General features: G+C 46.2%; 1 protein-coding gene across 3 annotated transcripts in view; it reads right to left on the bottom strand.

The window, feature by feature from the left end:
• The window catches only part of MDGA2 (MAM domain containing glycosylphosphatidylinositol anchor 2), a 660,176-nt gene that overhangs the window by 264,590 nt on the left and 380,164 nt on the right, over positions 1-15,422 (bottom strand). For all 3 annotated transcript variants that reach the window (XM_038407346.2, XM_038407347.2, XM_043516491.1), the window contains one exon: positions 9,222-9,491. In XM_038407346.2, coding sequence (XP_038263274.1) covers positions 9,222-9,491 — 270 coding nt within the window. The remainder of the gene's footprint in view (positions 1-9,221; positions 9,492-15,422) is intronic.

The raw sequence follows: 15,422 nt of genomic DNA, 5'->3' as shown, positions 1-15,422 counted from the left end.
GACTAGATGACCTTCTGGGGTCCCTTCCAACCCTGATATTCTATGATTCTATGATTCTATGATCCTAGAGTTCTCTGAAAACATCTGCTCAATGTGCAGCAGCAGCCAAAAAACTAACTGAATGTTAGGAGCCATTAGGAAAGGGTTAGATAATAAGATAGCAAATATCATAATGCCATTTTATAGCTATATGGCACGCCCACACTTTGAATACTTCATGAAGTTCTGGTCTTCCCATCTTGAAAAAGATGCATTAGAATTGGAAATGGTACAAAGAAGGGCTACAAAAATGATTAGGGGTATGGAACGGGGTAGGGGTATGGTATCTGCCACATGAGGAGAGATTAATAAAATCGGATTTTTCCTCAGATTTTTCAGCTTGGAAAAGAGACGTCTAAGGGGGGATATGACAGAAGTCTATAAAATCATGACAGGTGTGGAGAAAATGAATAAAGTTGTATTATTTACTCCTTCACACAACAGAAGAACGAGGGATCATCCCGTGAAATTAAAAGGCAGGAGGCGATGTTGTGAAGGCCAAAATTGTAACTGGGTTCAAAAAAGAACTAGTTCAGTTCCTGGAGGATAGGTTCATCAATGGCTATTAACCAAGATGGTCTGGGATGCAACCCCAGCCTCTGGGTGTCCCTAAACCTCTGGCTGCCAGATACTGGGAGTGGATAACCATTGGTTGTTATTTTCTTTAAGTCAATTACAGTAGCAAACCTCATTTTAAGCCATCCACTCCTTATTAACAGGGCAAGTGATTCCAATAATGCTAGCTATCCATCTTTGTTTTCTTGAGTGTATTTTTGACAGTCTGAACAGTTTTTTCTGCTAGCCTGTTTAATCTTGGGCATTTTGGATGTGATGTATATAGCTTAAAATCCTAATGCCTGGCAAACGCTTTTGTGCTAAATAAAGCATGGGTCAGTTTTTGAACAGAGTCAATTGGGAATTCCACTTCTTGGAAAAAACAGAGTTCAGGTTTTGTGAAACAGATTCACAAAAGGAACACTCAAAAGTCACATAAACAGACCAGACACAAAACTGTCTTTGCCTTTAAAGTAAAAGATGCTATTTGACACATTTTCCCCTGATCATTCTAATACTTGCTGAGGATGTAATGATTCTCTGGGCTGCTGCGAGCACTACATCTGACACACTTCTAGACCATATTGCCAATCTGTGTGTTCATGCCAGCCTGGTAAAGGATTCCTCTGGCTCTTCCTTTTGCATAATTCCATGCCCACATGTCCTTCGGGAATGCTACCTTGCATTTTTGCCCTAATGGTGAACGGAGTAACCAACTTTATTCCTTCAAGGTTTGTGTCACCAAAAACCTTTCATTCTTCATAGATGAGTAACGAAGAACCAGGGAAGAGACATTGCTCTTTGTCTCTGGGGATCCCTTTGGAAAATTTGTACCCACAGGGAAAGATTTTCAAAGGTCACCAGGGAATTTGGGTGCCCAACTTGAGACACCTTAAAGAGGCCTGATTTTCAGAAAGCGCTGAGCACCTGAGCTCTCAGAATCAGGCCCCTTTGAGGTGTCTCAAGCTGGGACTTCCCAAAATGGAAGTAAGGAAAATTCCTAATCATTTTGAAAATCAAGCCTTGAATACTTACCTATCTATGGTACGTATATGGCCTCTATCACTGTAATATCAGAATATCTAGCTACCTTTTTTGTGTTTATTCTCACAACAGCCTGTGAGGTAGGGTAGTGCTATTTCCCCATTGTAGAGAGGGGAAACCGAGGCACAGAGAGACTATGTGACTTGCCCAGGTTCACACACAGAAAACTATGGTAGAACTGGGTATTGAATTCCCCCTCCCTCCCCACTCACACACAACTTCCGATTTTTTTTTTTTTTTACTTTTACAGCACTTCAGAGACAAAACAGAAAGCATGATTCGTGCCCCCATCTAAAGCCGACATAAAAGCCAGTACAGACAAAGGAGGATGAAGGGATGGAAGTAATATACCAACATGTGATACGGATTGGTTATCTCTGGCATGCATCTCATACGTGTGCGCGCACACATGCATGCAGGTGACTGTGTTGACAGTGACACAGGTGTGGTGTAATCAGATTAAATCTCAGATCAGATAGTGAGGCCCTGCAGAAAACTTCACTTCTAGCCTGAAGGGAAAAACAAACAGCACTGTTCAGCAGGGGCACGGCAGACCGAAGTCAAAGTGCACAGAGCCCCAGAGGACACAAGCTAATAGTAGCATCTCAGCAAGTACAGGCCTCTTGATAAGTCAGAGCACTAAATTGTAGGTGATTTACACCTTAAAGACTATTCAGTTCCCTAGAGGTATAGGGAGGGCAGGAAGTGCCGTGCTTGAGGAATTGAATAATTCTGGGAAGTGGGACCAGGTTGGGGCTTTACTGTGAAGCAGTCCTGATCAGCCGTGTCCGAGGTAGAAAGAGGAAGGTCCCCTTGCCCTCTCGTGGCCAGCTCTCTTGCTGGATCCCACTAGCACTTGTTGCCAGTTCCTGAGCATTGTGTCATCCCGGAGAAAGGCAGCCGGACACATTAAGTGGGCAAATGAGGTCAGGGCAGGAGTTAGACTGCAAACCACATTAGCTCTGTGCAGTGAGGTGGCAAGCAACTGAGAAGAGAAGGCTGCAGAATGGGTAGCACTGCTCTGGTGCCCTTCACGGGGACTAGGACAGTGGACAGGATTATGACAAAGGAGGGGAGGAAGGGGCATCTCTAGGGGTAGGGGAGCAGGCACTAAGGGCTCAGTTGACATCTCCTGCCCTTGGTAGGCCTACGCTCATCCCATGTACACTTGCATGTGTATACTGCACTAAGGATAACATAAGAACGGCCACACTGGGTCAGACCAAAGGTCCATCTAGCTCAGTATCCTGTCTTCCGACAGTGGCCAATGCCAGGTGCCCCAGAGGGAAAGAACAGAATAGGTAATCATCGAGTGATCCAAGGATAGTCCACAGGTCTACGTCTGTGAGAAAAGTGGCTAATTTTTGTCCTTACAGGAATTTCCTGACTGTGAGCAGAAGGAGTCCAAAGCTCCTTAAGATCCATGCACTTTTCAGGGTTTAATCTAGAAATGCTTTATGGGTGGTTAATTTTAATAATCGATGGTCTTCAATCACAGGGATTAGGAGAGCAGGAAGTGGAAAATGCTACCACTGAGAACACCCACCGGCATCCTAATGAAACTCTGCAAATGTAGCTTAAGGACCATTTCAAAAGCTCATTAATTAATCTATAAAAGATACTTGGAAAGAAAACTTACATAATTAGAGTTGGGTTTTGGCCACTTCTGATGAAACCAGAATTATTTTTTTGACCCAGACTCCATTAGAATATTCTCCGGAAGGAATGACCTATTCTGGGATATCAGACAGTTTGGAATGAGTTATTAATGGTATTCGGAGAAATGTCTGTATTTCGCCAGCTTTCTCAATAAGTGGTGATCTTACCAGGTAAACAGCACATGGATTTGTTATAGAGGCAGCTGCTCCAACAGTAAAAACACAATCCAACAAGTCATTTATTTGTCTCTAGTGAGCTCTTGTTCAGAGCAAAAAGGAGGGAATGAAAGATATTGCATGGTATCTGTGCCTCTTAAGAAACAACACTGCAGTACTCAAAACAATTTCTCTTTATCATCTCAGCAAAATTTTTGTTAACATTATCTGACTGCTGCAAGGGAACGGCATGAACATGAAAACCTGGCAGTAGGGAAACAAAGGGAGCTGACTTTGACAGCTTAAGGCTTGACTCGGAAAATACTATCTTTAAGGAATGGTACTTTATTGTAAAATGTTCATGATACTCCTGCAGCAGGTTCTGTATGCGAGAATCTATCTCATCCCCAGTATAATGTCCATTGATTCAAAAGGAGTTATGAACACACACACTAAGGGCTTGTGTTCACTACGGAGCTAAATCAGCACAGCAGCATCAATTTAGTGGGTCTAGTGAAGAAACAGGAGGTCATTTCTTTTTCCTTCCATGCCGAAGAGGACCTGCCCAACCACAGAACTCTGCTAACCCACATCCCATCTAAGGGCAGTCTCTTTTTGTGTGTCCTTGGTGCCCATACCCATAACAGACAATACCCCGAGTCCCAGCAACATTCCCTCTAGGCTCTTCCCTCTCCTCTGCAACCTTTCTGGCCAGGGGTTCTCAGACCCTTCTCACCCGCATTGGTCCCTGCTACTGTCAATCCTCTTTCCTGGGGATGTCCGCCTCTACAAATTCTTTTGTGAGTTTGACCGCAGGATCTAGGATGACCAGCTAATGTGTCCTGACCCATACCTGTGTGTTCTCCTGAAGGAACTGTTCAAAAATTACTGCATCCATGATCTCACCAAATCAGAGTGTCTGACCTCAACCAGCGAGTGGCCCAGTCCATCCGTTTCTGGGCAAACCCCAGACCATCTAGCAGCCCAAAACTTTTGTGGATAATTTTCAGTGGATAAGCCCCCACCTCCCCTCTAGGAAGGCTGCTTTAACCACCTCATAGTCCATTGCTTGCTCGTCACTTAGAGCCACGCAGGCTGCCTGAGCTTCCCCTGTCAAGTCGGGTGCGAGCCGAAGGGCCGAGGTTCCCTTCTCTCAGACTTTAGCCACAGCTACTCTTTCAACAGCGACCAAGAATGAGTCAGGATCATTTGCAGAGCCCATGTCACTGAGGCCTACTGCCTGTGCCCACTGCAGGACTCACCACACCTTGGAGTAGCTGCTGTTGTATGCGAGCTTGCTCTCAAATAAAGGAGTGTTTCTCCAGGTGGTGAGACTGCTGGAAGGCCTGCAGAATCTTCTGCATCTCCTTCTGCTGTTCTGCGAGCCACTGCAGGGTCTCCTCCATTGTCCAGACAGCCAAACCTTTGCACCAGCCCCTCACGAGTAGGTTATCCATGAGCACGGATAAGGTAATTTCTGGGTAAGCCCCCACTTGTGACAGGGTGCAGCCCTCCACTCCTGTCTTCTCATATATGGCTGTGACACCTCTAGTTTGTAACCACCACTGTGTATCTGTGTGTTTGATCAACTGCCACCCTCCTGTGCAGCAATTCTATTCATGGTGTCTCACAATCTTAAGAGAAGAAAGACACCTGTCCATGCAGAGATTCCCCCTTTATGCTGGCCTTGCTGGCCTTTCTTTCTCTCCTCCCCTTGCACTTCCTTTCTGATCTCCTTTTCAACTTTTGCCGTTAACAGGCTAATTAGCTCCTTAGCACACACACCCAGCCCAAGCTGATTGAGTAATTTGACCACTGCTTCCCTCACCCAGGGCCTCTCCGGGGAACTAACTGGATTTACCATGACCAGAGTGGTGGTTCAGTTGTTGGTTCTCAGCATTGCATCGCACACACCCCCCCACATGCAGGTGAATTAGGGAAGCAACAATTTTTAATGTATTTACCTCCACAACACCCTGTGACCTAGGGAAACACTCTTATCCCCATTACACAGAGGGGAAACTGAGGCAGGGAAAATAAACAAGGTAACATAGGAAGTCTGTGGCAGAGTAGAGAATTGAACTCAGGTTCCCTGAGTCCCAAGCCAATGGAGAACCATTGGCCCATCCTCTTTCTCTCACTTTCTACTCTTGGCTTCTCTTGATCAGTGCACCAAGCTGGATGTTTTGGGATACGGGTCAATGGAGATGAGAATGGATTGAGACTCATTTTCGCTTGTGACCTACATGGAGTCTCTTTGTAAGGGTTACATCTCAAGGTGGTTAGGTTCTTAAATGAACTGTCTGCCAGGATTTGGTGACATCATTTGTAACCACGGGTTTCAAGCCTGCATTGGAGGACAGGCAGCAGCCATAAATGTGGCTTTTTTATACCATTAGCTGAGAAGAAAGCTGCGAAAATCAAGCCAAGAAAATTGTTGGCGATGAAGACAACACTGATAGAACTAGCCTTGGACGGTAAAGCCATGGGTCCAGGGTAAATATACAGCAAAATCACCAGGCTTTAAAAAGAATAATCATCCAGAAATAGCTCAGCTCCAACCCCTGTCCTGGAGTCCCCATGAGCTCAACCCCTGTCCTGGTTTCCCCATGAGAATTGTGGATAATTTGTGGATATACAATTTCATATTTTAAAAAAATGTTCCTCTCTGTCCTCGGCTGCTGTGTGGAAATCCAGACACCGAAAAGGAGCATGGATATATAGGGAAAGCAACAAGACAGCATTCAAAGTACTATCCAACGCACGCAAAAAACAAACTAAAATCAGATTTTTTTTCTCAAATCTATTTCAGCTCTGTTAAACTCGGGTGTTAATCATAACAAAGGTAAATTAAACTCTGCCAGAGAGAAGGACTTTTTAAGTTGGTCCTGTCTCTTTAAATATGAAAGAAGAAAAATATCGTAATAGAGACCAGTGCACTTAAATTATTACAGTTTATGGGCAAAATTGACCACAGGCATGAGCAGATGCAACTGTCCTGACTTCCTGCAACTAGGTGGTGCACCTGGTGATGCCAGAAGAGAATTTGACTAGCTTTTCTGAAATAGAGAAACAAATCTGGAGTAGAATGACTGGGCCATATCATGAGAAGCCAACCTCAACTCATTGCCAGAGGAGCCACTGCCTTTTCACAGTACCTCCTCTCCCCAGACTCTCCAGTGGACCTCCCTCCACTACCCCAGGGTTCTCTGATACCCTGCTGCCATTCCTAGGAAAGTTCTGCAGAAGTTAAGAGGGAGGGAAGTTCTTCTCTCTCCTCACCTCACGTGCAGCCATACAGCAAATGGCCTCTATCAACCACCTATGTTAGAGTTGGAAAGGATTCAAGCAACAGCAGAAGTTGGCCCATTCCAAGGAAAGGGGGTGACAGCTGCACCCTTCCACTGCTGTAGCATCAGGTATGCTCCTCTAGTGCTCAGTCTCCCTGGGAACTCCCACCAAGTTGCTGTGCCAATACAGCTCCTGTTGAGGGGTATGGTTTGCAGCTATTAGTGCAACCCGTTGTTCTCTTCAGCCACTTTGCCTTGAGGGTGGCTGTGCCTTATCTGTCATTTGTGGGGTGCTGGTGATTTCTTACCCACTCCTGACTGAGTTAGGAATGAACTTGGCCAGGCGGCATTTTAGAAAAGGAAAACCCAGATATGTTTTCAATGATATTTTTCCAGGCATGGGCTCCCATAAATAAAAATGCACGAGCAGAGTATTATTATCCTCCGACTCATGACATTTGTTCCTGTGGGGAGCCAAGGACTCCTCTAATGCTGCTTTTTGGGTCAATGAAAATATCGAGATTTCTTTACATGAAAAGCTTTTCCTTCCCTTTTGCTTATTCCAAACGTGTGTTCCTTGTTGCCCAGTCTTATTACAGTTGTAAATCCCAGCGAATGAATGTGGATGCTTGATTCTGGAAATAACACAGCATTTTTGCTTCCAGACAATAAAGGCTTTAAGCCGAATGTCAAAAGATTCCAATGGAACTATTTGGCAAATAACGCCGTTGCAACAGTCTAACAAACTCCTACAGAAGCCTGATGTTTTGCTCTCTCCCAGATCTCCCTAACAACTTATACTACTTCATCAGCCTGTTGGAAAGTATTATATGCTGGGCACTAAGGAGCAAACAGAGCCTATGCTCTCATGAAATAATCACACCATTGCTCCTTATACAGCAGATTCTCCCGAGTATGATGAATCACAAGTTATTACTAAAAGCACTCACTGTGTGGGAGTTTATGTTTCTGTATCATTGGCACCTTAGATTATAGAAAATTAGTTTCAACTGAACTATTTGGTTCAGGTAGATTAATCCACCTACCAACCAATAGGAATCTTCCTTCAAACTAATCAGCCATATCTCTGTGGTTAGCCCAGGCTCACACTGCAAGCCTACACAACTCTGCAGATTTAGTTTTCTCCTAGGAGTAATTATTGTGAACAAATTCTTCCTTGTCCCCTTACCTGGATTAAATTATGGGTACCATGGACTCAAGCCTGTTGTAATAACTGGGCTACAAATTTACCCTAACTGTAAGGTCACCTTTAAAAAGTAAGTGTAAATTCATAAAATGTCATATCAAATATTAATGAAAAAAGTTATAACCCATCAATCTAAATTAATCCAAACAAAAACAACTACTAATATAACTCAAAAACTGTGGTAAAATTGAGCCTAGCAACCAAAATAAGTGGCAAATTAAAAATCAGGAAATGAAAACTGTTTTTTTTTAAACTTGGCCTAAATAATAACAAAATAATGAGGGGAGGAGCTATTTCGCCTTTCACTCCTGTGGTGGGCCCTTAATGGAAGAGATTTTACAGAGAACAACTGCTTAGCTACAAAAGCAAACAGTGTGTTTACCAGAGTACTAAGCAAGCTAAAGTTTCTATCGACCAAACCCAAACCTTGTGTGACACTGTTTAATATTAGCCAGTAACTAAGTTATATAAACACCGTTAGCCCATTTATTCCAATACAACAGGCCCCAGCACTTGTAGACATGTGATCACATCAGAATATTAGCTTTCAGGGAAACCCCCAAGGTAGTAAGCTTCCCACGCTTGTGAGCGTGAAGAAAAGAATGAACATGTGAACCTGGTGACAACTGAAGAAAGTCTGAAGCATAGAATATCAGGGTTGGAAGGGACCTCAGGAGGTCATCTAGTTCATCTCCCTGCTCAAACCAGGACCAATCCCCAATTTTTGCCTCAGATCCCAAATGGCCCCCTCAAGGATTGAACTCACAACCCTGGGTTTAGCAGGCCAATGCGCAGACGACTGAGCTATCCCTCCCCTCCAACAGGGTGACTGCCCCATGCATCTCAGTGGGGTGTTAATTCCAAGAACTGCTCTCTTGGGGGCTCCTCCCAACACCACCCCAGCAGAGGACTCCATATGTGGCTTGAGAAAAATGCAGAAGGTCTAGCCAGCCTGCCCACAGATAGCATCCAACAGGACTGGAGGCCTCTGGCTGCTTGTCCTCCCTTTCCAAGGGGCGAGGTAGTGGGACCCCAGCTGCTACTCCTTGGCAGGCCCTCAGGGCTGGACTACAGAGGTAGTCATGGTGTGCCTAAAGCCCAGTTGAAACTGCATTGATCCAGTACTGATTTATTCCTTATATTGTTACAATTGGCCAACACTGTGCTTGGCACAGTAGGACACAAATTTACAGGCAGCCACCCTGCCAAAAGAGGAATGAAGGAGAGTTAGCCCTCAAAGGAGCATGATGAGAGCATCCAAGCCCAACTTACCTCTTACAATGATGTTGGTGGACTTTTTTGCAGGGTTCCCCACATTATTATTGGCAATGCAGCTGTACATGCCGGCATCATCTGAAGTCACGGCCGGGATCGTCAAGGTCCCGCCGTTCAGCCCAGTTTTTTCAGGCAGGGCTCCAATGGATCTCACCCAGGTAAGAGTGGGTGCCGGCTCGCCTCCTGTCGTCACACAGACCAAGGTGATGGCCTCGCCGGGGTTCACCACGATGGGGTCGTCCACCAGGAGCTTAATTGATGGAGACGCTGGAAAAGATGGGAGAGAGACATGTTGTTCGGAGGCTGACAGCACTATTTCTGTATCTGACACACCACACCAGCTAAGGTCACCAGAGCCGCTATATATAAACCAGAGGGCCTGCTGGCCAGGTGCTCTCTGAGAGCATGTCTACATAGCTGTCAGAGGTGTGACTGCAGACACACCCTTTGATCTAGCTAGCTTGAATAGCAATAGCCAGGAAGCTTCAGCAGCATGGGCTGTACAAGCCCACCTGGGAGTCTCATATGTGTGCAAGGGGCTTCAGCACTATTGTTATTCAAGCTAGTTAGGTGGGAGCTAGCTCAGGTGCACCTACACCTGTGATTGCAGAGCAGGGGTCCTCGATTTTGGAACTTACTGCCCACATAGGTGCGCCAGAGCCCAGATTTGGGAATGCTGCAAGCCTACCATCATGCCCCTTTGGGTAGAGTCGTTGCGGAGGCAGGGGTCGAGGCATATCTACTTGCAGGTGGCCATCGTCTATGGGTTTTTTTTGCAAGGATTAATTTAAGAGATAGATGCCCAGAGCACTGGATCTTAAATACGGAGCCGATGTCTAGAAACACTACAGCGGTACAGGGATTCTTCCATCCCTGGAGTGAGTCCACCTCCCTGAGAGGCAGCAGCTAGGTTGACAGAAGAATTCTTAGCACTGTCTACACTGGGGCTTAGGTTGACTTAATTATGTCTGTTGCAGGGGGTGAATTTTTCACACCCCTCAGTGATGTAGCTGGTTCAGCCTAGCTTTCTAGTGTAGGCCAGGGGAATTCATTAATAGCATTCTGAGGGGAATTCGTTAATACCATTCCTGTTATTCAACACAGAAAGCACAGCCTTCTCCATTCTCCAAATCCTGCCAGCAAACAGCATCCTTCCTCTATAAGACATCCGCTGAAACCCTGAGCCCTCCGTGTCTGAATCTGGGCTGACAGTGATTTAACAAACAACAATACGTTTTATGCTGGGCAAGACCATCGCTTGATGCACCTGCACAGGGGAGCAAAGGGGCACACGGCATCCCCTTACTCTCCAGAACGGCTACACGACCCACACATGGGGGGAGAGCAGGGCCACTGACCCCCTTCTGGAGCTGATGGGTGGGGAGAGACCAGTGCAAGGAGCAGGCACACAGATGAAGTCACCTGCTCACGCGCTCCAGCAGTACACAGTAGCAGCAGATTCCCCTGCTCCTGGAGCAGAGCCATCACAGTTAACCCCCTGATCTGCTCTGGGGCAACACAGCTGGGCTTGCTCAGGGCTGTGCCAACAGGCGCAGTCTCACCCACAGAAGAGCTGCACTGATTTCTGCACCCCTCTTATTGGGCTATGAAGGGAAATTCCATCCAACAGTGGCACTAAACAGAAGGAATCCTGTGCAAAATGTTTGGAAAGAACAAGACAAGAGTGAAGGTAAATATCTCGCTCAGATCCTAGGTATCATAAGCTACTATCTATGAAAGAAGAGGGCTTTTTATTCTGATTTGGAGGAATTAACTATATAAATATTAAAGGAACATCATAATTGGGCTTGGCAAACTTGGGTTTTTATTTTTTAAAATAATTTTGAGAGATTTATTTTTAAGCTTTATTTTCAATTTAAATTTTCACTGTGCAACATTCTGGGTTTTAACATTTTTTCTCTTTTTATCAATTTACATTTTCACAGTTGTAGGAACTCCTGGGAGGGTCGGACAATAATTATTTAAGGGCAACAGATGTTGCGATTCAAAAAATAGGAAGTTTTCTCCCCATTAAAGCACAAACTGTCAACATCACTTGTCAAAATCTACAAAGCAAATATCCTAACTCAAACTCTAAGTTCTTAAGCAGCGTTTTTCTTACTTTGCCTAACTGTATATTTAGATGACCATAAATGGAAATATGTTTGTTGTTTTGCTTGTGTATGGTGAAATCGATGTTTACTGACATTTTACCTATAAAAATCTAATCCTTCCAGGACAGTATTACAGGCAGCTCAAGCAGCAGCACTTCCAAGCCCAATTATGGACCCCACTGTGCCAGGCACTGTACAAAGACAGAACAAAAAGATGGTACCTCTCCCAAAGGACTTCAAATATAAGACAAGTGACAAAAATGGATATAGTCAGAGGGGAAAGTACAAGAAACAATGAGACAACGTTGTCTAAACAGACCAGACAGACACAGGGTGAGGAAGGGGTAGGACACACAAGCAGCATGAAGAATGTGATGGTGGGAAATGTGGTGTTAATTCTACAATTTGGGGAGGTCGGGGGTTATTTTGGAAGGGATCAGCTAAAAGGGGAGAATGAGGGGAGAAGAGGTGACATGATTACAGTTAAGGCTACATTTTAGTCACGGTATTTTTATTAAAAGTCATGGACTGGGAGGGAGGAAGTAGATAACAGAAGGGGAAGCCCCGTGGTTGAGTGGGCAGGGGATTGGTGGCTGGCAGCAGAGGGAGGTGAGAATGCAGAGATGCCTGGTGGGTGGGGAAGAGTGAGGCTGGGCAGTGGGACCTGCATGCTGGCCCAGGGAAGGGCAGGAGATGAGGAACAAAGCGGGTTAGTAGCCAGTTGGGACATACATAGAGTACCAAGCATTGGGATCCTGCTGTGTCAGGAGACAACCATGTACACACATGAGAATCACATGCCCTGACTCTGTACCTCTTCATACTCCTGTCACTGTGGGTCTTATGTTTTGGGGGCAGAAGTGAGAATCGGAGTGGGCACCTCCCGGTCCACGATGCTGGGCACAGCTTTTCTGGCAGTACCCTGCTAGAATTCAGCCGAGGAGCTGGAAGTGCACTGGCTGGGTGTCAGTCAATATTGGTGTGGCTTGATCACTGCCATTTTCCTTTACATGCCGAGGCTAACATTAGCTCCAGAAGGACTTGTGCAAAGAACTGGCGCTGCCCTACTCTCTCTAAACATCCGCCAGGAACAGCAGAACCGCAGCTGATGCTTCACCACTTAGAACACAAGATGAAAATGTCGACAACATTAACCCAAACGACTGCTGCTGTTACCATAATGGCCTCATCATCCCTTAGATGAAAGGAGGCCCCTGGCTGTGCTTCAGACAGAGATACACAGAGTGCGGCTGATGGGATAAAAAAGCTGTGACACGACCTTCCCATGCTGGCATTCAAAATAGCACGTACGTGGAAATCCTGATCTGAATACAGCGATTGGCTTCTGCTCACACGGCACAGCAGACTCCGCTAGAATGCATTCCACCCAAATCTAGGCGCTTGTTCAAATGGTGGCTTCAAAGGCCTGCTTTACATTCGAGACAGCCAAGAAACTCGGAGGTCATGCTAAAGGTCTAGCCGTCCTTCAGACCATCCTGAAGCACCCCCGGGACAAATTCTGTTCTGTGATGTAAATGGGGGATGACTGTAAAGCAACAGTGACATCAACAGGCCACTCCCATGTGATCCATGTCTGTCGGACTCCATCGCTATCTAGCACCCTATGGTAACGCAGTGGTGAACCATCACCTGCAACTGAATGGAGTTACTGTAGCTCCACAGTGGAGTAAAGGGGGCATCATTTGGTCTATTATACAGTATGTTGGATATACCCCACCGCACAGCTGCCAGGTTCTGGCCTGGGGATAAGATGATTAGTAACCGTGCTAAAGGGGGATATAGAATTACCTTCCAAACCTGCCCATCTCCTGCTATTCCTGCTGCCAGCATGAGGTTTGCCATACACCCAGGGAGCACAGCCTGCTCCTCTCTCTCAGTCAGTCCAGTCAGTAGCAATCCATTCACAGCCAGACACATCCGGCCAAGAATGGGAGCGGGGGCTCGTCACGGGAGCGAGCGCTTTTCATGTGTCGGGGGAAAAGCAGGGAGCGCCTGCCCCTGCTCTGTGCTCTGCTCTGCTCGGGTGCTTCGAAAGGGAGAGAGAGAGAGAGAGAGAGAGAGAAATGGACTTGCAGGGAATGACTGGGGGCAGGGAGGGCTCACCAGAGACTGGAGGTAGGCAGAGGAAAAGCTCTCACTGCTAGACACCAACAGCAAGAGTGGGAGCAAGCCTGAATTTCCAGAGACACCCTCAACATGTCAGAGAGGGCTAAGAACACAGCTTCAACCTGAACTCAGAGTTTTGGCTTGTGTGATTTAATTTCCATTGGTTTCTTTTTTAATGTAATGTGAAAAAGGAGCCGATAAGTTAACCAACTATACACCTGTGAAACGCTCAGGGGCTTCAGAGGGGGGAAGGATAGCTTAGTGGTTTGAGAATTGGCCTGCTAAACCCTGGGTTTGAGGTCAATCCTTGAGGGGGGCATTTAGGGATCTGGGGCAAAAATTGGGGATTGGTCCTGCTTTGAGCATGGGGTTGGACTAGATGACCTCTTGAGGTCCCTTCCAACCCTGATATTCTATGATTCAGGGACCCTGATTCACTGGATATAGGAAGGGAAAGGACCTCTTGCTTTTCCCACAGTGCCCCCCATTTGTCAGTCAAAGGAGCACCCAAGGAGGGGGAACATCTTGCTAGGTGTTGAGTGCCTATGAGCTCAGCCAGAGGTGAAAGTAAGCTGGTACAGTCCAGTACTCTGTGCCGGACCAGACCGGCTTTCCCGGTGGTGATTTAAAGGGCCCGGTGCTCCTGCGGGGAGCCCAGGGCCCTTTAAAGCACCACCCAACCCCTGCTGCTGGAGCCCCGGGGTAGCTGCGGCAGGGCTCCTGCAGTAATTTAAAGGGCCCGGAGCTCCGTGGCGGCCAGAGCCCCAGACCCTTTAATTCATCCTTGAGCCCCGGGGCTCTCAGCCACCTCTATAGCTGGTAGCTCCAGGGTGATTTAAAGGCCCTGGGGCTCCCAGCCACAGCCAGAGCCCCGGGGCCACTAAATCTTGATTTAAAGGCCGCGCCTCTTCTGGTTGAGGCCACGCCCCACTCAGGACTCTAGCGTACCGGTAAGTCCTTTAAGTTACCTTCACCCCTGTGCTCAGCCCCTCACAGGACTAGAGCCCCATCTCATTACTCTTGTCCATGAGTTGGACACGCAAAGCTTTGAAGTAGGGAGGATAATGGTCTCATGGTTAAGGCACTGGACTGGGTCGCAGGAGATCTGGGTAAATTCCCAGATCTGTGTGACCTTAGGCAATTCACTTAGGGCCAACTTTTCCAAGGGTTTTGATGAAGATAGGCACCTAGTGGGGTTTTCAAAAAGCTGAGATGCCAAACTCTAACTGAGCTCATTGCTTTTGAAAATCCCACCGGGCACCTACCTGTAACTTTGGGCTTCTAAAAACATTTGAAAATCTACCCTTTATTCTCTCTGTGCCTCAGCCCCCTTTGTAAACGGGGGATAGTAGTAATTTAATGGTCTGCCTTATCTATTTAGATTGTCAAGTCTCTGGGGCAGAGACTGTCTCTTACTACATACTTTGTATGACTGGACTGTGGAACTCATTGCCACTGGAAGGTGTTGAGGCCAAGAACTCAGCAAGGTTATAAAATGGATTGGCCATCCGCATGACTGACAAGAATATCCAGCGTTATTAGAACTAATGATGGCAAAATGATATGGAACGGATATTAAACCTCAAGTTTCCAGGCTTCAACTAATCTTTAACTATTAGAGACTGAGACCTAACATGGGGGACAGATTATCCTACATCATCTTACTTCAGGGCTCTTATACCTTCCTCTGAAACACCTGGTACTGGTCCTATCAGAGACAGACCTTAAATCTGATGGTAATTTCCATGTTCCTATATCTTATGCGTCTATACAGAGCCTAGCAACACAGGATGCTAATCTGAGTTAGGGCCTCTAATACAACTGCAACACAAACAGTAATTTTGGTTTATGGAGAGAAAACAGCATAAGGATTACCTCTATTTGGCATCAGCAGCAAAAAGACCTCTCTGAAAGGCTGACTATTACTTTCCATTTGAAATAATAAATACAATTTTCA

This window comes from Dermochelys coriacea, chromosome 6 (genome assembly GCF_009764565.3).
Source record: "Dermochelys coriacea isolate rDerCor1 chromosome 6, rDerCor1.pri.v4, whole genome shotgun sequence".
Taxonomy (NCBI): domain Eukaryota; kingdom Metazoa; phylum Chordata; order Testudines; family Dermochelyidae; genus Dermochelys; species Dermochelys coriacea.
This window is presented reverse-complemented; position numbering and strand designations above follow the sequence as displayed.